Source organism: Muntiacus reevesi, chromosome 20, assembly GCF_963930625.1.
Source record: "Muntiacus reevesi chromosome 20, mMunRee1.1, whole genome shotgun sequence".
NCBI classification, from domain to species: Eukaryota; Metazoa; Chordata; class Mammalia; order Artiodactyla; family Cervidae; genus Muntiacus; species Muntiacus reevesi.
In genome coordinates this window covers 15,125,652-15,151,493 of record NC_089268.1, presented here as the reverse complement: position 1 = coordinate 15,151,493, position 25,842 = coordinate 15,125,652, and the positions used below count along the sequence as shown (strand labels likewise).

General features: G+C 46.5%; 1 protein-coding gene across 1 annotated transcript in view; it reads left to right on the top strand.

Annotated features, from left to right (window-relative positions):
• The window catches only part of KIF6 (kinesin family member 6), a 396,116-nt gene that overhangs the window by 300,956 nt on the left and 69,318 nt on the right, over nucleotides 1–25,842 (top strand). The window contains exon 15 of the mRNA XM_065913300.1: nucleotides 10,780–10,835. Within this exon, the coding sequence (XP_065769372.1) occupies nucleotides 10,780–10,835 (56 nt within the window). The remainder of the gene's footprint in view (nucleotides 1–10,779; nucleotides 10,836–25,842) is intronic.

Here is a 25,842-nt window from a genome sequence, read left to right as displayed (position 1 = left end):
TGCCCTCTCTCATCCGCCCAGTCCGGTTTCTGAGCGAAGGGCCCAGGGTGTGTGCAGCTTCACGTTGGTTGAGTTGCGTCCAGCCTGGTACCCTTCTCTTCCATGTGTTAAGCCTCATTATCCCAGTACAGCTGGGTCATCAGCGATGTCAGAACAGGGGCTGTATAGAACAGCACTCTGCATACAGTCCTCTCATCTGACATTAATTCCCAGCAGCCTGGGACTCTATCGCTATTTCACTGCTGCAAAGGCAAGGGGGAGAAAAAGTGCTTACAGTCCAAATGGAGAAGGAAATGGTAACCCATTCCAGTATTGTTGCCTGGAAAATCCCATGGACAGTGGAGCCTGGTGGGCTGTATAGTCCTTGGGATCACAAAAGAGTCAGACATGACTTAGTGACTAAACAACACAGACCAAGCGCCGCATCTTAGAACTCCAGGCCCTCAGCGGCTCTGGAGAGCTGCCCTGTACTTCTTGGTCACGGGATGTGTGTACACACGCATGGCCTGTGACCCAGACACCTCTGATGTGTTCTCCCGGCCAGGAGGAGAGCAGGCAGCACCATTTGTTGACAGGTTGTCCAGCAAAGCCTGTGCTCTGGACCCTTTAGAAAAAGCCTAGAGGTGCATCATTTGTTGCAGCTAATGCCTGAATTCAGCGCAGGTCGTCAAGCTCCAAACAGAGTTTGCAAACAGAAAACACCACTGGACATGTGGGCCTAGAGTTTAAAAGAGAGGGTTCTAGACTGCGAACTCGCAGACGTCATGTGTGACTCCGCATCGCAGCACACAGAACATTTCCAAAAAGTATTTGTTGAATTAAAATGAGCTCCATGTATTCCCCATCCCGATCCCCCCTCCCACCTCCCTCTCCACCCGATTCCTCTGGGGAATACGTGTAACTAATGGCAGATTCATGTCAATGTATGACAAAACCCACTGAAAAAAAAAATTAATTTAAAAAAAATAATAACTTAAAAAAATTAAAAAATAAATAAAATAAAATGAGCTCCGAGTTTAAGAATCATATATTTATAAATGCTTCAAGGAAGTGTGAGAAGGGGACAAACTCTCTCAAGGAAACAGGCCGAAGTACAAGAGCCTGAGGGTAGAAACTGAGGGGAAGCTTTCAAGAAAGAAGGGGAGGGAGCTGAGAAGAGAGGAGAACCACCAGGAAAGACCAGCCAGAAAGTCAAGAGGGGAGATGGCTCCCAGAGCAAGTTGTCAGTGGTGTCAGATGCTACAAAGAAATAGGCAGGAGGGACTTCCCCGGTGGTCCAGTGGTTAGGACTCTGCTTTCCAATGCAGGGGGTGCAGGTTCAATCCCTAGTCAGGTAACTAAGATCCCATATGCCACAAGTGTTAGTCACGCAGTCACATCCAACTCTTTGCGACTCCATGGACTGTAGCCCGCCAGGCTGTCCATGGGATTTCCCAGCAAGAACACTAGAGTGGGTTGCAGTTCCTCTCGCCAGGGTATCTTCCCAACCCAGGGATCGAACCCGGGTGTCCTGCATCGCGGGCAGATTCTTTGCCATCTGAGCCTCCAGGGAAGCCACAAGGTACAGCCAAAAACACTTTTTAATATAATTATATTTTAGTTGAAGAGTAATTGCTTTACAGTTTTGTTGTTTTCTGTCAAACCTCAACATGAATCAGCTATAGGTATACATACGCCCCCTCCCTTTTGAACCTCCCTCCCATCTCCCTCCCCATCCCACCCCTCTAGGTTGATAGAAAGCCCCTCTTTGAGTTTCCTGGGCCACACAGCGAATTCCCCTTGGCTATCTATTTTACATACAGTGAAGTAAGTTTCCAGGTTACTGTCTCCATACATCCCACCCTCTCGTCCCCTCTTCTGTTCTCTATGTTTGTTTCTCCACTGCTGCCCTGCAAATGAATTCTCTGGTACCAAAAATTTGAAAAAGAGGTCAAATAAATAAAGCTTGTTTTCAAAAACTTAAAAAGTATTAAGCTGGAGGCAGCAGAAAGAAGTGCCCCGGGGGAGCTGGCAGCTGAAAGGGCTGGAACTGGGTTCAAGGAGGGAAGGAGCAGCTGAGAAGGACCTGAGCGAATGAGGCAGGGCCCGCAGCGTGCTCAGAGAGCTGAGAGGGGCGAGACTTCTGCGGAAGGGAAACGGGAAATAGCCTGAGGAGAACAGAGGTTTGTTTCCGGCGGGAGGACTGGTCAAACCTGTAGGCCGCAGGCAGAGGCAAGCTATGGGGGGGAGCAAGGGGGGACAAACAGAGAGGGCGGGAAAGTGGGGAACAGAACAAGGGAAACGCTGACCCAGCAAGGCTCCAGGGAGCTGGGCAGTGGGGACCCTCAGAGGGAGGGAGGCCTGGAAGGAAGGCGGAATAGAGAAACACAGCAAGATGGACTGGCGCTGATGCATTTAGAAGCAAAGGGGCGCCTTAAAGATGGCCTCTGTTTTGTCTGTGAAAAAAAAAGTTGAAGCAGGACAAGAGATTGAGGATGGTGGTGAAGGAACGTTCAGTAGGTACAGCTGCAGTAGGCAACAGGAAAGAAGGCAGAGCCGGGAAAAGGAAAAGAGAAGGCCCGCGGCACTGATGGCCCAGCCCAGCCATTAGCCGATGATGTTTACACTCGGGGATGTGCATCCCAGATCACTGGAGGAATCCAGTGAAGGCCGGAGCAGCCCTCCTAACCAAGGAGGGTCTCCACCCGCTGTGACCCAGCAGTTCCCCTTCTGGGTTTACACCCAGCGTGTCTCAGTACCTGCAGGGATGAGTTTCAGAACCCCCCACAGATACCCAGGGCTTCCCCAGTGGCTCAGATGGTAAAAAATCTGCCTGCTTTGCGGGAGACCCAGGTTCGATCCCTGGGTGGGGAAGATCTCCTAGGAAAGGGAATGGCAAACCACTTCAGTATTCTTGCCTGGAGAATCCCATGGACAGAGGAGCCTGGTGGGCTACAGTCTATGGGGTCACAAAGAGTCAAACATGACTGAGCGACTAAGCATGCATGCTCAGATACCAAAATTCACACGTGCTCAAGTCCCTTAGGTAAAATGAGTAGTGCAATCAGCCCCCAAACCCACAAGTTCCACCCATGGATCCAGACTGTAGCTCCCAAGAAGTTCTCCCAGCTTCAGAAGGGGCCATAGAGAGGATGTTCACAGCAGCTCTGCTTGTGGCTGAGGAGGGTTGGAAACCCCAGGGGCATCTGTCACTGGGGAAGTGGAGAGGTAGAAGGCTGGGGGTGCTCCGTGCGGGCCACTGTTGGGGAGTCGGGTGCGGCAGGCAGCGGTGGATTACTGAGCACATGCCAACAGGACAGCCCTAAGTAAGACCACAGTCTCTGTAAATTATAAATCAGTTCAGCTCAGTCGCTCAGTCGTGTCCGACTCTTTGCAACCCCATGAATCGCAGCACGCCAGGCCTCCCTGTCCATCACCAACTCCCGGAGTTTACTCAAACTCATGTCCATCGAGTCAGTGATGCCATCCAGCCATCTCATCCTCTGTCGTCCCCTTCTTCTCCTGCCCCCAATCCCTCCCAGCATCAGGGTCTTTTCCAATGAGTCAACTCTTCGCATGAGGTGGCCAAAGTATTGGAGTTTCAGCTTCAGCATCAGTCCTTCCAATGAACACCCAGGACTGATCTCCTTTAGGATGGACTGGTTGGATCTCCTTGCAGTCCAAGGGACTCTCAAGAGTCTTCTCCAACACCAGAGTTCAAAAGCATCAGTTCTTCAGTGCTCAGCTTTCTTCACAGTCCAACTCTCACATCCATACATGACCACTGGAAAAACCATAGCCTTGACTAGATGGACCTTTGTTGGCAAAGTAATGTCTCTGCTTTTTAATATGCTATCTAGGTTGGTCATAACTTTCCTTCCAAGGAGTAATCATCTTTTAATTTCATAGCTACAATCACCACCTGCAGTGATTTTGGAGCCCCCAAAAATAAACTGTGACACTGTTTCCACTGTTTCCCCATCTTTTTGCCATGAAGTGATGGGGACCAGATGCCATGATCTTAGTTTTCTGAATGTTGAGCTTTAAGCCAACTTTTTCACTCTCCTCTTTCACTTTCATCAAGAGGGTTTTTAGTTCCTCTTCACTTTCTTCCATAAGGGTGGTGTCATCTGCATGTCTGAGGTTATTGATATTTCTCTGCACACAAAACAAACAAAAAAAACAAAAAAGTATACTTCAGCCTATCTTACAGATAAGGATGGCTCCCTCCACAGAGAGCAGAACAGGAGCCCGACGTTGTATGTGAGTGACAGATGGATAAAACAAGGAGTAGGGAGAAGGTGGGCTTTCCTGGCAGCTCAGATGGTAAAGAATCTGCCTGCAATGTGGAAACCTGGGTTCCATCTCTGGGTCAGAAAGATCCCCTGGAGACGGAAATGGCTACCCACTCCAGTATTCTTGTCTGGAGAATCCCATGAACAGAGGAGCCTGGTAGCCTTCCGTCCATGGGGTCACAAAGAGTCCAACACGACTGAGCAACTAGCACTCACACAGGGAGAAAACAAAGTGAGTCTAGTGAAAGTTGAGGACTCTGTTTCCAGGAAAATGGAACATGCCCACTTACACAGACTTGAGCCTGTGAATCCAGGGGGTTTCACACACCTTCCGAACCTCTCCCTGGGGCAGGCCGTGTATTTTCAGCTGGGCGTGTTGGAGCAGAACACCTTGTTTGTCTGGAGACACACACATCAGGCTGAAGGACAGCTGCCTCGTCCAGTGACTTCATTGGAGCTCTCAGCTATGTCCGCACCTGGGGCTTCAGGGCTCATACTGGTGACCTCGTAACCCTGGCTGCATAGTAAACTGACCCGTGGAGCTTGTACAAGCCGCCAGGGCCTGGGCCTGACCCCCCGGATGTTCTCACTGAATTAGGCAGAGCCCGAGCATCCATTTGTTTCAGGATTCCAACATGCCACCAGGTTTGAAAACCACTGGCCAGACAGAGAGCTTGTCCAGAGACCTTGAGAAAGAACATAATATGTCATCTCTCTCGTTCTGGAATTGGTGTGGCTCCTGGATCAGGCTTGTGCTCTTGAGCTTAGGTCTCTTTCCAGCGGGAGGTGGGTTTGGGGGCAGTTGGCGAAGATGAGGATGTGTGGTCTTCCAGCACAGAGCTCACTAACTCTGGAACAGCAGAGTTCTGACAGCCACATGACAGATGTGCTTTCGGGCTCACACACATGGAAATCACACAGGACAGGCTGGTTCGAATGGTGGTCCCATCTTCCTCAAGGCCCTAAGGCAAAGGAGTTCATGAAACTCACACAAAGCTCCCCTCTGAGAAGAGGTTTCCCCAGCAGTAAATCAGTCTTTTAAAATCAAATGAAAAGTCAGCGGACCAGCCCACATTTTTAAAATGCCCACATCTGTTCAGCGTTACCAATTATTAAAGGAATATTTGGGACCAGGGAGTGTAAGCCAGGTCCTACTCTTTTCTCAGGATGGGAATCTTTGCAGTCACAGAGAGGATTCAATTAGCAGATATTACACGCTCATGACTCTTATGGCAGAGGACAAAGGGAGATGTTTTTATAGAAAACAAGTAACTACAACTAGTGCTCCCATAGCAGACATTGAAATCAAGTGCGAAAAACTTCCAGACCTCCATCTCTTTAGGAAACGGTCTGCCATGACCCTGATCCCATCCACCCATCTGCTCTCAGTCCCTCTAGTGACCAAGAGCATCACATGGACCATCTGTTGGAGGAATGACGGGTCCTAGGAACACAGACATGCACCAGAGGGGTGTTCCCCAGGGTGGTTAAATTGCTATTCCCTGGGACTTCCCTGGCAGTCCAGTGGTTAAGACTCTGCACTTCCAACGCAAGGGCCGAGGGTTCAGTAAATGGTCAGGAAACTAAGATCCCACGTGCTGCCCAGCCCAGCCCAAAAATTTAAAAAAAAAAAATTTTTTTAAATTGCTGTTCCCTAACTCTACTTCTAATAGACTTCCTCTTCGAAAGCCTTACCTTTCTGATTATCCTCAGCCAGCAGAACCCACGGGCCTAGGCTCTACTGTTCACTACTTCTCTTATCAAGTAACTCTGCCAGCCCATGGCTCTCGTGCTGCGCCATGGAGCTGGAAAAGTTCAGAAAAGAAGGGCTTAGGACCACCACCACCCCCCAACCACACAAGCCTCGGTCCAGCTCAGCCCCGTTAGCCAATGGCAAGTAGCTTCTAAGCCCAAATACAGGGACTCTTGATGACTCGAATTCCCTCAGCTCCCCCAGAGTGCGGGAGTTGATGCCAAGTTGCAGGAGTGGCCCAGACATCAGTGTCGCTTAGTAGGAGGGATCTCTACCCCTTCTTGCCAGCACGTCTCAGCCCTGCCCCCAGCCCAGGGAAAGTTGTGCTGCCTGCCTATGACAACAGAAACAAGATGTTGGCACATTAATAGGACATCTGCCCTCCAGTAAACTGGAGCACGTGAGCCAATTCTTAAGCCGGATTTTTCAATAGGAGACAATTCAGATAGAAGTGCAGTTGAAAATCACTACATTTTCCAGGCATGACTCATCCGCACAGTATATAATAGCATGAAGGGAGGCTGGAAGCCCCACGCTTGGCTAACTGCAGTGCCTAGGCACCCATAGCTGACTTTGTTTTGTGACAGGTCCCTCATACAAACTGAATCCCCTGTCACAGGATCCCATTCAGTAACAAAAGAGTAAATCAGTGGGGAGGCCAGCCACAACTGGAAATGAAGGCGTTGATAATGTGAGCGAAACCAAGAAAAGCAACCCCCCCCCCCCGCCGCCCCAGTTGACTCCTTTAGGTAGAGACTAGAACAACAATATCACACCAACAGGAAACCTGGACCAAGAGCATCGACAAATCTAACACCATCATCTGGAAATAAAGTTCACCCCAAACAGGAGTTCCCTGGTTTCCTATTAGACTTCAGTTTTAACCTTTATTATTTTTCCATTTGCTTTTTGTATTTACACCTTGTCTCCTGAACTAGAATTATGAACTCTGAGAGCAAAGGTTAGATGAGAATCTTCTCAGCCTCCCCACAGTTTTTTTTAAAACACGCTAGCCATAAAAATGGTACTCAAAAAGATTGTTTTGTTTTGCTGGGTTTTTTTTGGGGGGGGCGTTGAGAATGACAATTTGACATTGACTTTGAGAAACCTTAGCAGCCCAGAAAGCCAACTGAGAAGTGCTTCCTGGAAGTAGTGAATGTAGCAGCAGCTTCCCGAGTCGGGGAGGAGCCCCTTGGTGGGTGACAGGAGGGCAGCCATCTTGATGGGGAAAGGGGACACGATAGAAAGGAATTTTAGTATTTTAAGAAGTGTAATAGAAATGAAAGTTGGATCTTCATCACAATATAACAGAGGCAGCCAAGGTATCATATCAGAAATGAGTCAACAGGGAGAGGAAGGGCGTAGAACAGACCCAGTCTTTCTGATGGGGAAGCGCATCGGACATTCACTCCATGAAAGGTCAACACATGATGTTAATCACCCTAGCTGAGAAGACAAAGGCTGAAATGTGGGAAATAGCCCAAAGGCAGGCAGCATGAACGCAGGGAGCCGGGCAAGCTGCAGTGAAGTGGTATGGGGGAGAGATGACAGCGGCCTCTCAGGGCGGGTGGCGCAGGGTGAAGCTCAGTGGGAAGTCAGGGTAGGTACTGAGGACAGAGAGGGGTCAAGGCTCCAGGGCTGAGTGAAGGCGCTGGTGGAGAGAAGGGCAAAGGCTCGTGTGGTGTGCAGGTTAGTGGCATGAGCCCCTGGGAGAAAGGCAAGGAGGTCTTCAGGGAAGGTCCTCAGCCCTGCTCTGGATCCCATGGGTTTTAGTTATCTGCAGGGCATCAAATAGAAAATAAAGCAGGACTGAGATCTGGGAGGTGACCGAAGAGGTGGCCAGTGAAGGCACTGGCCTGAGTGGAGTGCCTAGAGAGCGGATGTTGTGAGGAGAGGGTCTAGAACTAAACCCTGACCACTGAAGAAAATGAAAGTGTTGGTCACTCAATCGTGTCCAACTCTGCGACCCCATGGACTGTGGCCCACCAGACTCCTCTGTCCGTGGAATTCTCCAAGCAAGCATACTGGAGTGGGTAGCCATTCTCTTCTCCAGGGGATCTTCCCGACCCAGGGCTTGAACCCAGGTCTCCTTCATTGCTGGCAGATTCTTTACCATCTGAGCCGCCAGGGAAGCCCAAATCCTGACCATTATCAGCATCTAAGGAACAGATTGCAGAAGAAAAGTCTGAAAAAGAGTCTGAGAAGCAAAAGTCAGGGAGAGAGGGGGAAAAAAACCAGGGAGATACATGATGTAACGTGGAAGCCGATGGAAGAGAATTGTTTTCACTCTGCGGTTCTCTCAAGGTAGATGAATTCTCTCGTCTAGAACTCAGGCTGGAGCAGGAAGAAGGCAAGGGGGTGGCTCCGCGGGAGCCGGGCTGGGGGGTGTGGAGATGCAGGAGGAACAGGGCAGGAATGCAGAGCCACGTCTCATGTCTCATCATCTCATCGCTGTCGACTCCCCTCCTTCTCCTTCAGGGCTGGGCTTCCTCAGGCAAGAGTCTGTCCTGACAGCCCAGGAGCAGGAAAGCATGTGGGTGGGGTGGCCTGGGGTGGCGACAGCTGCCGAGCGAAGGGAAAACAGTCTCTCAGAGACGGTTCAGCCCTCAGCCCACACCTCTCCAGTGGGAAAGCCCTTTTTAGCTCGGCACTGGGCTGCAGAGAGCCTGGAACTACAGCCCACGACTTCCCGGCCGTGTCTGCCAGCCCGGCGTGGGGCGGCTCTTTGAAGACGGTTGACCACAGCACTCAGCAGCTCCTCGCCACGGGCCCCACACCCCGACATGTGTGGGTGACCGCCAGGGAAGGGGGGGCTCCCTTCCGTGCCTGTGAGGGCTCCTCTGTGGAGATGGCCCTCTCTGCCCTCAGGATCTTCCCTTCTCCAGCTCTGCCCTGGTTTCCTCCAGCCCTGATATAAATCTCAGCAGCTTTGCAGCCTTTCTCCTGTCATTTCCTCATTCCCAAGAATCTCAAGCTTCCAGAACTCTGTGGAACAGGCCGTCAGAGGCGTCATTCACTGGGCTGTGGAGGACTATCAAACGCCATGAAACCACAGGTGCTGAGGATAGACATGGCACCCACCAACAGTTACAGCCCCCTGCCCCCTGCCACCTCCACATGGCAGAGCTTAAAGGATGAAGATAGTCCTCATTTGAGTGGCCCAGACAAAGCCTCAGTCTACCTGCCCAGGGGCAGAGGCCAGAGTGAGCCCCCAGAGCCCAGCACAGTGACCCGCCCATGTTACGAATGTTTGCTGAGCTGAGTTCAGTCTGCATGGCATCCAGTGGGCTTGTACTTATCTCCAAAAGGTGAAAAGCCCGAGCTGAGAAGGGGCATATGTCGTCTGGGATGAGCCTGAATACCGTTAATAAGGAGCCAGGGTGGGGAGTCCCGAGAAACCTAACGCTGGGAGAAACTTTAGTCCCTTTCCCTGGAAACTTCTGTCCACAGTCTCCGGCCAAGCAGACACAGTCAGAAAATAGCAGTGACGTAATTCACGCCTCTTTCCCAGCCAGCCCAGAGCATCCTGGGCCCTCTGGACTTCACTTCTGGTCTTCCCGTACCTGGGAGCCCACTTCTCCCCACGTTCTCTAGCAAAATCCCGCAGGACTAAAGTGCTTATGGACGAAGCAATAGCACATCAGGGATTTACTGGGATCCAGAAAGATTTGTGGGTGGAGCAATAACATTTCCTAAGGGCCCACTGTGTGTAGGCCTAGACCGCATGGTATTCGTAGAGGTCATTTATTTCTACACTTGTCCTGCGTGAGACTGGGCTCTCAGGGGGCTTCTCAAGAATACCTGTTGGAAAATAGAGAGGAGTCATTAAGTAAATGTCAACACAGCATCTGGCGGACTAGTAGGCAGCCATCTAAAGATAGTGGAAAAGTTTCTAAGAACATAGGGAAGGACTTACAATGCTAAATGAAAAAAAATCAAAGCACAAAATCATATATATGTATATATATATATATACACATATATATGATCATAACTCTGTAACAACTGGCTAGAAAGAAGACTAGATCTCAGAATAGGTCTATTTCTGGGTAGGGAATATTGAGGGTTTTTTTTTTTTTCTTGCTTTGATAGTTCCAAAATGTGGTTTAACATCACCTATAACAAAAGTAAACAAACTTTTTTCTGGAAAAAGCCAGATAGTAAATATTTTCAGCTCTTCAGGCTCCATAGTCTCCGTCACAGCCGCTCGACTGCCTTTGCAGTGTGAGAGCAGCCTTAGACAGTAAACCCAGGAATCTATGTGGCTGCGTCCCATACAACTTGATTTATAGAAACTGATGACGGCGTGAATCTGCCTCATGACCAGCCATGGTTTACCAGTCAGAAAAAAAAAAAAAAAAATTTCAGAAAGAAAAAAGTTCTTTAAGTATGCTTTGACTCTAAGATCTTGGTACTATGATTAATAGAACACCATACATAAGGCATACAACCCTGCCTTACTCTGGTTTCCTTGTATCATAAAACATTAGAAATCAAAAGTCGTAAATTAGAGATTATGAGAAGGAAGTTCTACACTGAAGAGAGGAGTAAAAATTTATGACACCAGTAATTAATACAAATTTTATCTCTGCTCTTAAGCCAAATATATTTCATTCATTTAAATTGTCTTTTTATGTCCCTTTCCATTAAGTTTTATAACAGAGACCTCTCGGAAATCTCTTATTTTTAAAACATAATTTAGGATGAACAGAAAAGGTTAAACTCTCACTTCTTTTTTTTTCCCCCCTCCAGATTTTCTGAAGCGAAGACCCTGGGAGAAAGCATAAATGAAGCAAGAAGTAAAATTGGTAAGCAGATGACACTCTGTGAGCCTCTTTCATAGACCATTTTCCTGGTGAAAATCAGGTCATGATGTGCTTCCAAACAGCCGTGAGGACCAGTTTCAGGAGGTCCCTGCCAAGGAGGCTGCTTTGAAAGCACCTCTCCTTGGGAGTTTGTCATCTCTCGCACCATCCATCGGGGAAATCACTTTCTTTTGTCCAGGACTTGAATTGTTCATCCTCATACAGGCCTGAGTTTGAGCATCCCAATGAGCAAGTTTTGTTTGTCCCTGGTGTTTTCCAGCAATAGCTCAACTGGTCATAACTGTACTATTGCAGTGACATTTCACATTTTTAAGGCCTGTGGAACACTTTCACACCTCCCAGAGCTTACACTTATCGTTTTTGGCCCAGGTGTGCATTTTTCAGCACCATTTCATCTCCTTCCATAACTAGGAGAATGAGAGGCAAAAATGAATCACTCTGCCCTCCCAGGACCTGGGTTACCCAACAGGGCTCCCCCACTTAGGTGAGCATCCCTGGAAAAGTGAGGTTAAGGCAAGAGGCAAATTCGGTAATACTGTGCCTCAGATCTTTGTCAAAGTGAGAGGAAGACGCTTCTTTCACCTGAAGCTAGAAGACACACCAAGACCCATCTCCCAGTCTGGACAGCGTCACCAAGGGGTCCCTTGTGGTTTCGTCTCTGTGCTAGCTAAGACAGGAGTTATCTTTTACAGCTGACTTCCGTGTCCCCCTCGTCCCAGCCTCTCTTCTCTCATATGTGAGGACAGGGCCGAAGGCCACTATGAACATCCCTTTGGCTTTTCCTACAAAATATGGCAACTCACAATAGCCTGGGCCATTTCAGTTAGGGAACCAGGTGGCCCTGCATGCTCTGCTGCTGCTATTGCTGCTGAGTCGCTTCAGTCGTGTCCGACTCTGTGCACCCCCATAGATGGCAGCCCACCAGACTCCTCTGTCCCTGGGATTCTCCAGGCAAGAGTACTGGAGTGGGTTGCCATTTCCTTCTCCAATGCATGAAAGTGAAAAGGGAAAGCGAAGCCGCTTCAGTCGTGTCCGACTCTGTGCGACTCCATGGGCTGTAGCCTACCAGGCTCCTCCGTCCATGGGATTTTCCAGGCAAGAGTACTGGAGTGGGGTGCCATTGCCTTCTCCACCTGCATTCTCCACTGTGGCCTGAACAAAGAACTGAGGCCGACAAGCCCCGAGCCATGCCCTGCACCAGGACAAGAATCTCTAGGGTCTCAGAGGTTCTTCACTTAAGGTCCAGCAACTTGGATGGAGGGAAAATGCACCTTTATTTTCACTAACCTCTAGCTGCAGTTTAGCGTTCCGTCTAATGATGAATGTCAGCAGCAGACCACCGTAGAAGTAGCAGCACCTGTCACAGTGGAAATTACCGACATTTTCATTTCACAGCACAGTTGGCAGACATTGTAAAATATCTCTTATACTCATCAGTGCTTCAAAATTACAGTAGTTATTAGACTCACCAGTAGACCTTGTCATTTAATGCACTTATATAAAAGCACATATAGCTATTTCTATATCACAAAACTTTTTAAAATCTTGGTAACTATTTCAATGTAATTGGTCTCTCTTAAAATCCTATGTAAAACTCCTTTCTTGGCCTGAATTCTCAAAACCCCTAAAACCATATGAAAAAAAAAAAAAAACTGAGGGTCAGGAGCACTTTTCTAGAGATAGCATTCATAATTTATCTGACTCTCATAGAGATCAGCGACCCAAACCATTGATGAGGGAAGGGGAAATGGGCCTGAGTGGATTCAGAGCCGGCTTGTCAGAGTCATCGGACTCAAAGTACCTGATGATCTGTTTTCATTCCTGGAGACACAAGAGGGGAGGACACTGTATGAATCGTTTCTCCCCAAAAAGTGACATAAAGTTTTGCCCTTGGCAAACATCTAACTCTCTAAACCAAATTAAAGCTGTTCCCACACTAATGAAATATACAAACGGTGGAAAGCACCAGTGGCCCATTCTTATATACTTTGTGTTTCACTCTGAGGACAGTGAGTTGTCACAAGTAATTCTAAACTCGCCATAATTTTGATGCAACAACACACATTGATGGGTCCAATTTGCCATATTTCTTGAGATTAGGCAAATCAGAGGCTGCCCCACAGCTGCCCAGGCCAGGGATCTGAAGGCTGTAGTTAGTATTCCAGAGAATATGTCTGTAATTTACACACAAAAGGTTCAGACGTACTAGAGAAAGCCCTGGGCAAATAAACCTTTGTGCTTTCTGGATAATAATAAGCAGAGTTCATAGCAATGTTAAAACTCAAACATTTATTGCTAATGAGAAAGTGGCTGGTAATTCACTGGTGCTAATAAAACCAATGTCACTCTTAAGTCATTTTATGCAAATAATAGCCTTAAAACCCTCCTCCTGGCCACCCATCTTTCAGATGTGCTCTTGATCCAAGGGGGACCAAGGTGAGTGGATCGTTGAGAATCAGCCCCCTTACGCAACAAGCCCCTGACATACTTGACCACAACGAGTAGCCCCCACCACCACCACCACTGCATCTCAGACACAGGGTTAAAACTAAGGAAGTACAAGGTGGAACTTGTACACATATTTAAAATTTCCAAGGCAACCTTGAAGGAAACTGGTTTCAAGAGATTTACAGCGTTACTGAGTGCATTTTTCCTAGGGAGAAATTAAATCAAGTGGAATTTTCATCCTCCTACAAGTCCTTTAGTGAATCTAAGAGCCCGGAAGTGGGAGCATGGCACGGATGTGCCATGATGTGCGTGGGGTGATGACTCAGCTCCGCTCCCAGGCTGAGCCACATCTTCCCTCCAAACCTTTGGGCTGGAGTGAGAAGCTAGGGTCGCACATGCAACTGGCCTGCCGAGGGGAAAGGGAAGCTCTGTCTGTGATCTACACACCAGCTAGCCACACGCCTCGATTGCGGGTTGCCACTGTCTTCTCAGGCAATTTGGTTTTTCTCTGATGTTGTGATCTAGAGCTGCCACTTGACTTTCATTGTTTTCCTTTAAAGAAATATATTATTTATTTTTAAATTTTTGGCTGCGCTGGGTCTTCGTTGCCACGCATGGGCTATCTCGAGTTGTGGCAAGTGGGGGCTATTCTCTAGTTGTGGTGCTCAGGCTTCTCCTTTCGGCAGCTTCTCCTGTTGCAAAGCATGGGCTCTGGAGCGCCCGGGCTTCAGAAGCTGCAGCTCCCGGGTTTAGTTGCTCTGCAGCACGTGGGATCTTAGTTCTTGGACCAAGGATCGAATGTGTGGCCCCTGCATTGGCAGGCAGATTCTCAACCACTAGGCAACCAGGAAAGTCCCTGAATTTCATTCTTAAAAATCCCTAGAGGTCATTAGTTCAGGAGTGACCATATAATATGTAATTTTTACATGGCATAATCATTCAACCAAAATTTCCATATTATTTTCTTTTCTTATAACAAGCCAACCCAAACTGAGTAGATTAAACTCTTGCTGCAAACTCCTTTTTTGTCCTTCTCTATACACCATTTACATCATTCCTAATGTTGAAACAAGTTGAAGTCAGAAATGGAAGAAATAACTAATTTCTTCAGGATCTTCTCCCCAAATAAGGAAGTCTTTGTTTTCGAAAGAGGAGCCATTTTCATTGCATTTGCCTGCCCCATACACAACAGCATTTAGGCCACTTTCCATCATAGGTTCCATCACACGTTCATATACACACTGCCTCCATTCATCATATCTCTAAAAATGCCATTAAACCACAGGAAAAGAAAGAGATGGCTTCCAAAGCAGAGGCACAATCCAAGCCATTTTTCACTTATTAGAATCCTGGCATGGGCTTCTCTACCTCTGGCAGCATTGTCTTTGGCATCAGAGAACAAAGAGTGGCTATTCCTTGGCATGAGGCCCACGCTCGCCCAGTCTGGGAACCAGCAGCTTCAGAGGCAGGTGAAATAGCCTGACTGACTCATCTTGGCACCTCTTCACCCTCCACAGACCGCTCCAGGCCTAACTGAAAACACCCATCAGAGACTGTAGCACAGAAGGGTTTCCTCCAGGGAGCCAATCAGTGATCACTTCAGAAATCACGGAAATGTAACAGAAGTAGATGTCAGTGAGCAGGGAAGAAGAAAACCCAAATGCTAGAAAAGCTGACAGAACATTCTGGAAGTTTTCCCTCTCCTGCTTCACCTTCGAACAGGGACCGCTAGCCCACCATTTGAACAGCACCCTTTAAAAAAGTGTTTCTCCTGCACATCTGGGGCTTGGGAAGATCACTGCTCAGATCTGGGTCTCCATCAGCAGAGCACGTGGGACCATTTTTCCATTGTGCATCTTCTGTACTTTCATCTTCTTCTGAGGTTTACTTCTGGACCTGCCCTTGCATGTTGGCTTCTAATATCTCACCCTACATCCAGATTGTCTTGGGAGGCTATGAAGACCTCAGTCAAGTCTATTCTCTTGTTACTATTTGTCACCATCTCCAAATAACAGCCACACTCACTGCAGCTTCACTGAGCACTGACTCTGGGCCGTGCCAGGACTCAGCAAGTGCGTTATCTCATTTAATCTCCACAGAGAACCACAGTCTATACATGTGTCATAGATTCTAAAATACACAATTTTTACAGTCTTAACATCTCTGAAATCAGGAAACATTTAACAATCCATTGGCTGTCTTTTCATTTTAAAAAACCTCTTTAATGAGACCAGATCTTACAATTGATGTAGCCTAGATTCTCTGAAATATCCTATGATCATTATTTTGCAGATTTTTTAAAAAATGAAATTTCAGGGAGGTGGCCTGCTAAGTGGCCAGCCTGGGGTCAAAGTCCATTTCTGTCCAACTCCAAAACTTTTAAATACAGTATATTATCTCCATAAATTCAGATTTATCTGCCTCTGAAATTTTCTTTTCTGAGTTTACTATTTCACTAAGCTGTTACTCAGTTTTCCTGAATCTTTGCCCTTCATCTGATGTGCCCAACAAAAGTCTCATACTAGACCCTAGCTCGTGTATATGGAGCCCAAGAAGATGAAAAGGATCTCTGTAACATGGTTAATGATTGGTCTTTCACCCAGTGGGGCTCAGTTGCAAGAATGAGTGGGTTTGACACCCAGCCTGCCCTCGCTCTCCACCCCACGTTCACTGGCCCGTGGTTGCGCTTATGCTTAGAGAGGGGTGCCTTTTTCTAGTTTGCGGAAAGGTGTGCGGCAGACCTGCAGCAGCCCTGGAAGGTTCAGAGTCCCACATGGGTCTCAACTCTCGTTTCCAGCAGTTTGCAAAATAAAATAGAGGGGTCGTATGTTCAGGCTCTATACAATTCCAACTGAGTGCATTTACTGATGCTTCAGAAAACACGAGAGATTTCAAATCATAAATTTAGATGAGGTTTAGTAGAAATGGGTGTAATGAAGTACTTATGCTTAAGTACCAAAACAAGCACCAATCAACTGGACCAGAAAAAGCCTGGTTAAGGGCAGGCAAAGAAATCATCAAGGACCACAAAATAAAAATATGTCACCATAATGTGAAAAAATGCATGTTCTCAAAATTAAGAAATGCAAAAAGTCAAGGTGACACCCTTTCACTCTGCCCAGAATTTCCATGTGTATGCACTGCATTTCCTAGGAATTCTGCCTCTCTATGGGAAAAGATATGGTTCAGAGAAAAATAGTAAAGTCATGATGAAAATGTTACAAGGGGGATTTTTTGCTTTATTAAGTAATTCATCACATGAATTTTAAATAATAAGCTCTGTTTGCACATTAGCTTGATTTTTTTAATTACTCTTATCAAACAAATTTAATTAATCTGTGTTCAATTTGTATTGGCCAGGGTGTTTGGCTATAAGCATGAGAGGAATTTTGTTGTCTCGTGAAAGCAGGAAATCCAAGGAATGCATTTGGCTTCACGCTCACCCTCCTCCCCATCCTCCTCCCTCTCCTCTCCTCTCCCCTCCTCCCAACTCGACTGGGTTCTCTGGGAGTCTCTCCCAATTTAGTGGGAAGGTGCTTCTCAAAGGTCTAAGCTGACGTGGACTACAGCAGGGGTCATACAACATGATCCCTGGGGGCCATACAGCATGAGGTGAATGGTGGTCATGCGTTCAAAGTTCCTTCTATATTTATAGCCACTCCCCATCCCTCCCATTACTGCGTGAGCCCTGCCTTCTGTCAGATCAGCAGTGGCATTAGATTCTCTAGGAGAACAAGCCTTCTGTGAACTGCACACGAGAGGGATCTAGGTTGAGGGCTTCTTATAAGAATCATCCTGAAACTGCCCCCACCCCTACGCTGTCTATAGAAAAATTCTCTTCAACAAGAGACCAGTCCCTGGTGCCAAAAAGGCTAGGGACCTCTGGTTGATAGAATTCTTAATCCCAGTAAACAGGGTCTTTTCCAACAATGTTGGCAAAAACCCCTAGAGGGGGAATGACCTGCCTGGCTTAGGTCATGCGTCCATTTCTGAAGGAGATCCTGCATCCAGGGAGTGAAACATTCTGATTCACTGGTGCTACATCCTATGTTCCCTCCTCAGGACTCAGCCTACCTGTGCCATTGAAGCTGAATATGGGTTTTAGGGAACTGAAGAAGTCTGTCTCCAAAGGAAGAAATGCTGGGCCGACTGCAATCATATTCACTACAAACCTCTAAAATATTGATCTGTGGCTTGAAACAGGATACGTCTGTAAAGGAATGGATAGTAGTTCCTAAGAGGGACCAAAAATGCTTAGAGTTATTTATCCTGGAAAAAAAAGGAAACTGTGAATGAGGAATTTAAAAACTGGCTTTAAGTACCGGTGCCTCTGCTGTAATGGAATAAATGCAGCTACGTACTAAAAAAATAGCAGGGATTGTAGGAAGATTAAGACTGGAAAGACTTCTCAAAACCCATACAATTTTATAACTAGTACTCTAATTCAACCAATTACAATCCTAATAAAAAATGATGATATAAATAAAAAGACACATTAATTTCCTAATGCATAAGGAAACACTGCAAAACATCCATTTTTCTCCCAAAACGAGGCTATCATGATAGAAGAGTGCATAGGAAGGACTGAAGGCTGAGCTGTGGAGACGTGAACAACACATGCAAAGACAGAAGGGCCCCACAGCAGGAAAGAAGCACTTCCTCCTAAGAAAGAGCACTGGCCATACTGGACCCAGAGGAGGCATGTGGGGAGAGGGGCTGGGTTCAGTCCTGACTGTCCCTTCTGCCCCCTGGGCTCAGCTCTGCTAGCTTCCTTTGTATTTAACAACCTTTTCTTGAACTTTCTAGAAAAAAAGTCCTATGTCAACAAATGAACCTGTTGTATGACACTGACTCCAGCTCCATCTAACCAATCCCATGTGAGTGGTTCCCGTTAAACATAATTGCGTGAGGGCTCACTGTGTATCACTTGATGTTGTGCAGAGGGATCAGTAAACTGTAGTTCATCTTTAAAGAGACTCAAAAAGGAATTAATGATTTTCAGTTGTATTGAACCTATAGCTGATCACGTGAAACAGACATCTTGTCAGAAAAGGTGATTAACAGAATATAGATTCTCGGAATTGTTAAAAGCAGGATAGATTGGTACCTTCTGAGATGACTTGGTGTATCTAGAGATGAAAAGAGCAGAGGGAAGATTGCTTAAAGTCCATCCTTTAACAATTTAGAATGTTGAAATTCCAAGACGTGCAGTTACCAGAGTGACAGCTCATAACCAGTATGACTGATATCTTCATAGACTTGATTGAATGTTTGCTGTCTTAGTTTGGAGATCAGACAACAACAGCAAAATGATTTGAGCAAGCTGGAGGACTGTGGAGTGTATTAACTGACAAGAGGTAACACTAATAATTGTCACATATAAAAAAGAAAGCAGTGATTAGGTTGGAATGTTAGCCAAAAAAAAAAAAGATGGATGGCTGCCTCCCAAGAGTCCTGACAGAGTGGTTCTACCTTAGTGAATGAAACAAGGTCCAGGGTCTGACCCATGCAGGGTGAACTCAGGAAGGCTGCCCCCTGTCAATCATACTCACTATAACCTAGAGAGGCAGTCTATTAATTTACCATGGAGGATGTTCTTTTATAGACAGGAACTCTTAAACTGCCTCTATCCAAGGCCTCTTCTCCCAGGAACAAAATAGATTCATTACTGGAAGGTGAGTAAATAAGCATCCCCAAGCACAAAAGGAGTCAAAGCAAAGAGAAGTGTTTTGAGAGCTAGGTTCTCATGGTCACGGTGAAGCCCTGCCAGGTGTCCAGTGTCCACGGGAGTGAATATCCCCACAGAGATTCCAGGTAGCCTCCAACCCGGCCACCTCTCTTCTGGGCACAATACACTCTTCTCCAGAAAAGACAGAATACCATATGCTAGGTTTCTACTTTCTAAACTATAATTATACACCACCACCACCCCCCACCACCACCCCTGCCTCTCAAAGATGAAGGTCAAGTCACTTTGTTTCAGATCATAGGAATAATCAGTTTCAGTTTGGCTCCCTTGGTTTTCAGAAATAGGTGAGCTAACTCAGGCCTAGGATGTATGTGTGGTAATGACAAGAATCTCCCTGGAAGTTTGGGGTGGTTGTGTACACACTGCTATATTTAAAGTGGATAACCAACAAGGACCTACTGAACGTCACAGACCCCATAGACTGCAGCATGCCAGGCTTCCCTGTCCTGCACCATCTCTAGGAGCTTGCTCAAACTCATGTGCATTGAGTTGGTATGCTATCCAACCATCTCATTCTCTGTTGTCGCCTTCTTCTCCTGCCTTTAATCTTTTCCAGCGTCAGGGTCTTTTCCAATGAGTCGGTCCTTTGAATCAGGTAGCCGAAGTGTTGGAGCTTCAACCTCAGCATCAGTCCTTCCAATGAATATTCAGGCTTGATTTCCTGTAGGATCGACTGTTTTGATCTCCTTGCAGTTCAAGGGACTCTCAAGAGTCTCCTCCAACACCACAGTTTGAAAGATAAATGCCAGTACAAACTAAAAAGGTTTTTAAAGAAGAATTAGAAAACAACAGTTTCTCTGCACTCTTAAGTTATAATTTCAAAGTCGAGCTACATTATTTTCTTTAAAGTGAAATCTCAAAACATCCTGTGTATCCATGCTGTGCTGTCCAACTCTTTGTGACCCCAAGGACTGAAGCCCAACAGGCTCCTCTGTCCATGGGGATTCTCCAGGCAAGAATACTGGAGTGGGGTGCTGTACCCTCCTCCAGGGGATCTTCCCAACCCAGGTCTCCTGCATTGCAGGCAGATTCTTTACCAGCTGAGCTACAAAGGAAGTCCCCTATGTATTCAAATGTAAATATTCCAAATAGCCACAGATAAAGAAAATGACTTGGGTTGTTCATCTTTGAAGACTGTCACTCTGGTATTGTCTAAGTAGGTGCTTTCAAAGCCTCCTGTCAATGATCGGCTCCCTCTGATATCTCCCATTATAATACACCCCAGCGTATGCTCCCCACCCTCAGCCACAGACCTGCTCAGTGCAGTGGCTTCCTCTTGGATTTACCTACTGACCAACTCTTTGCATGACAGTGAACCTCTCTTTCAGATACATAAACCAATTCAAAGTCAAAAAATAGTAAGATTGCAGGGAAAAATATCAATAACCTCAGATATGCAGATGACGCCACGGTTATGGCAGAAAGCAAAGAGCATCTAAAGAGCCTCTTGATGAAAGTGAAAGAGGAAAGTGAAAAAGCTGACTTAAAACTCAACATTGAAAAAATGAAGATCATTTAAAAAAAAAAAAATGAAGATCATGGCATCAGGTTCCATCACTTCATGGCAAATAGAAGGGGAAAAAGTGGAAGCAGTGACAGATTTTATTTTCTTGGGCTACAAAATCACTGCAGATGGTGACTGCAGCCATGAAATTAAAAGACACTTGCTCCTTGGAAGAACGCTATGACCAACCTAGACAGTATATTAAAAAGCAGAGACATTATTTTGCCACCAAAGGTCCATCTAGTCAAAGCTATGGCTTTTCCAGTAGTCATGAATGATGTGAGAGTTGGACCATAAAGAAAGCTGAACACTGAAGAATTGATGCTTTTGAACTGTGGTGTTGGAGAAGACTCTTGAGAGTCCCTTGGACTGCAAGGAGTTCAGTCCTTGCAGTCCAGTCACTCCTAAAGGAAATCAACCCTGAATATTCATTGGAGGGACTGATCCTGAAGCTGAAGCTCCAATACTTTGGCCACCTGATACAAAGAACTGAATCAAGGTCATTGGAAAAGACCCTGATGCTGGGAAAGATTGAGGGCAGGAGGAGAAGGGGATGACAGAGGACGAGATAGTTGGATGGCATCACCAGCTCGATGGACATGAGTTTGAGCAAGCTCTGGGAGCTGATGATAGAGAGGGAAGCCTGGCATGCTACAGTCCATGGGGTAGCAAAAGGTCAGACACGACTGAATGACTCAGCTGAACTGAACTGAACTGAGATACAGCAATGAGATCTGAGAGCCCAGCAAGTTGAATCAGGGGCCAGAGCCAGGTCCTGGGGTGGGAGTGGGGCAGGGGTGGGTGGGAATGATGTCAGGAGCCCGTGCAGCTCCAGAGCCCAGCACACTGCTGGTGCCTTCCCCAGGGCCTCTTGCTACCTCTGTGCACATCTGCTCTTGCAACCTGTTGACCCTGCTGACCATGTGTCGTGCTCGCTCGTGGTTTTGGTCTGCTCTGGCCCCAGCTGTACCTAAAAGCATCCTTTAACTCTGTCCCCAAGGTAACAAGCTAAAAATTTGCTGGTTTCTTAGCTCAAAGTTCCTTAACTCAAAGGGCTTCTCTGGTGGTTCAGATGGCAACAAATCTGCCTGCAATGTGGGAGACCTGGGTTCGATCCCTGGGTTGGGAAGATCCCTGTAGAAGGAAACGGCAACCTACTCCAGTATTCTTACCTGGAGAATTCCATGAACAGAGGAGCCTGGCAGACTACAGGGAGAATTCCATGAACAGAGGAACCTGACCAGCTATAGTCCATAGGGTCGCAAACTGTTGCAGAGTCGGACACGACTGAGCAACTAACTCTAGCTCAAAATTATGAGAAAGAGAACTTGACTGGCCCAGTTTATCTTTTCCAGGCCTTCAGGACAGCCGCTGCTGGCAAGCTTAAGAATGTGCTGTCTTTGGATCAAAAACGCATGTCTGGTCGAGATAGATGTTACCAGGGAAGAAGAGAGGTCTTGTATTTCAGAAAGTGTCCACCTAGGCAAAAGAAGGTGTGATGGGGAGGTTTCTGTTTTATAAACAGAATGTGTAGAGCAGGCACAATGATTGACATCTCGTGTCCTCTTGTCTTTATCTCACAGGTGTGAAGGTTTTGCCAGTTGAACACTTATATTCAGTTCAGTTCAGTCACCCAGTCTTGTCTGACTATTTGTGACCCCATGGACTGCAGCACGCCAGGCTTCAACACTTATAAGGCAACATCAATTCTTTTATTTCTAGTTTCCCCAGGAAGCACTTTGCCCTTCCTTGTCCCTTCATTTTACCCACAGTAATAGTGACCAATATTTGTAAAGTACATTATAATATGTAGGGATTTTATTTATTTTCATCTAGTTAAATTCATTGGTCTTTTCTTTTACAACTTCCTCCAGTGCTTTTATACTTAGGCAGGGTCATTGTAGTAGTAATAATGATGGATTGTTCATTGCCTGATATTTGTTTAATGCGTTTCTAAATTTTCTTCTAGTTTTTCTTATTGTTCTATTTTTCACACGCAACTCATTTGGAATTTATTGTGAAATGTGGTATAAGCTGAGGCTGTAAGTTGAATCTTTTTCAAAGAGCCAATTTTCCCAACACCTATTTCATTTAATGAAATGCTTTAAAATAAGATTTCTTCTCCTCGTAGCAGAGTCATTTCAGATTTTCAGAAGGCGGCTGATGCATTCTAATCTCATCATAGCAGTAATGTGCATTCTTCACATGATCATTTTCATACAAGTATCTCAAAAATAACTTTGCCAGCAGATACTATTATCTAGATATCAGAATAACCCTGCAGAAAAGTGCCAACTTCTTTTTAAATTAATTTTTATTGGAGTGTAGTTGATTTGCAGTGTTGTGTTAGTTTCTGTAGAGCAAAGTGAATCAGTTATGCATATCATTATATCCACTCTTTTAGATTCTTTCCCCATATAGGTCATTACAAAATACTGAGTAACGTTCCCTGTGCTATACAGTAGGTCCTTATTAGTTACTTATTGTATATATAACAGTCTGTGTATATGTCATTCCCAGTCTCCTGGTTTGTCCCACCCCCTCCCTCTCTCTGGATAACCGTAAGCTTGTTTTCTACATCTGTGACTCTGCCTGTAGACCAGGAAGCTCATGGACGGGGAACGACAGGCACGTATCTGTAAGCGGTGGACCCCGCAGGCTGAGGGCTCTGTCGATACCCTCTGAAGGGGAAAGAGATAGTCTTTAAACACAGCAGCACGAGCTGGGCTCCCCTTACACATTCGCTGGAGGAAGGTAGTTGGCACCATGGGAACAGGGTAACTGCAGTGGAAGTGGGGGTAGGGGCTCTGTCAGTGATGCTGAACAGGGAAGAGCCGAAAGCAGCCGGTTTGCTCTGTCCACTATCAACCACCCTGAAATCACTGATGAGCCCCCTGCTGAAAACCGCCAATAGTCTTCAAACGCACAGCATGTGCAAGAGTGGGACTGTCCCCACCTCACCTTGTTCTGCTTGGGGTGGAGGTGGCCATGGTTTGGTGTTGGCCTCAGGTAGTAACAAGACCCTGTGGACCAGCCCCGCTCTCTAACGCCCAGTCTGCACCACAGCTTACTTAAGCCTGAAAAATGCACACACAGCTCCACAGCAAGGCTGCCAGGTCCGGCTCAGGCTTTCAGAGAAGGCGATGAAACGCCGCAGAGACAGTCTCACAGTCACTGCAGGGACTCTGCACTCCCCTTCCGGCAGGTAGGTGTCTGCGGTTAGGCAGCGTTGAAAAAGCAGGGACGCTCCCTCCCAAACACATCTGGACTGCATCCCTCATCAGGCATCTCGTGAACAAAAGCCCAACTCTGGCAGCTTGTGTGGAAGAGTCCTAACAATGGAACTCTGAAAGGAGTCTGAAAGGAGGCCTGGAGGCCCAGAGGCAGAGAACCAGAGGCAGTGCCACAGGGACTCCCCAGAGTCTAGAATCAGGGTCTGGTCAGTGCTGGGGGTGCCTGAAAAGACTGGGAGTAAACAGAGACGTTTGCAACCAACTATCAGGTGTCTAAGCACAGATTTGGGGCCACTAAGAGTCAAAGAGATCAAGTCCCCATCATAATAATAATAACTAACTTTGATAGAGGTGCTATTACAATATTATCCTCTTAATATAGACAAACATGGGTTTAGGTGGACTCCAGGAGTTGGTGATGGACAGGGAGGCCTGGCATGCTACAGTTCATAGGGTCGCAAAGAGTCGGACACGACTGAGCAACTGAACTGAACTGAATATAGACGAAGAACCTGAGGTCTACGGAGGCTCATACACATGCCCAATAATACACAGCTAGTAAGGGGCAGGGAGAAGGCAATGGCACCCCACTCCAGTACTCTTGCCTGCAAAATCCCATGGACGGAGGAGCCTGGTAGGCTGCGGTCCATGGGGTCGCTAAGAGTCGGGCACAACTGAGCGACTTCGTTTTCACTTTTCACTTTCATACATTGGAGAAGGAAATGGCAACCCACTCCAGTGTTCTTGTCTGGAGAATCCCAGGGACAGGAGAGCCTCGTGGGCTGCCGTCTATGGGGTCGCACAGAGTCCAACACGACGGGCGCGACTTAGCAGCAGCAGCAGAATTAAGGGGCAGAGGCAGAACTCGAGCCCACTTTCTGCTGGGCTCTAAGGTCAGTGCCCTCACATGGCAGCAAGTTCACAAGCCAACTGAAAAGGAGATATTAGGTCGCGTGTCCTCTCTGAGTTAAGTTGATGAAAAGAAAGAACAGGAGTCAGTGAAGGAAGCCTTTCCCCACCGTTATTCCCAGGAAGGCAATGAAGGAGGCAGAGAGGTTGGTGGGAGCTGAAGAAGGGCTAAGTCAGTTACAGGACCCTTACTAGGGTCTCTCTAGAGCTTAAAAAATTATGGATTCTTTTCAGGGTTATCTTTGTACCTTTTTAATTGCGCAAGTGATTCATGGGTACATTTTGCTCTGGAATGTTCAAACACTACATTAATATACATATCAAAGGGTAAGAATCCTCTTCATTTCCTCTCCCTGGAACCAACCAAGACCTCTCCCCAGAGCAGAGTAACCACTTTCAACAATTTGATGCATGTCCTTCCATTCCCTTCTGTGCATTTGGGCATAGATAGATGATCAAAAGATGGGTAATAGGTAGGTAGATAGATAATAGATAAATAGGTAGAGAGATAGATAGACAGAAGAAGACCTATAGAAAGATGCCATATCTTGTTGGGTAAATAGGACCATAATGTGGATGTTATTCTGCACCTTGCTCTTTGCTCTTTACAGTGAGCATGGGTTTACTGCTCACCATTTTTAATGGGGCTACTTTTAAGTATAAATAAACCATGATCTATTTAACTACTCCCTTGTAAGAGAAATTTCTTTTTTTTCCTCCAATTTTTCTGTGACAAGGCATGCATTTTTGTGTACAAACATGAGTGTTTCTTTGAGATAGATGCCAGGTAGACCTGGGGAGAACAGTAATGGATATGTATTTTTAATTTTCTTGAGTACTCCCCAGTTGCCTTTGCAAGAGGGTTTCATTAATTTATATTCCCATCAGTGTGTGACAGTACCCAGTCCTCTGCATCCTTCCTTTTACATGATAATATCAGTCATTTTAGGCTTTGCCAGTTGGAGAGCAAAAAAAAAAAAAAATGGTGTCTCTTTATTGTCTTAACTTGCATTTTGCTGACAGCTGGTGGACGTGAGTGCTTCTCCCTGTGCCTCATATCCTTTGCCCATTGGTTGTTGAATTTCTCTTTTTGATTTGCAGGAGCACTTAGAACCCTCTGGATATTGGGCCTTTCTCTATGGAACG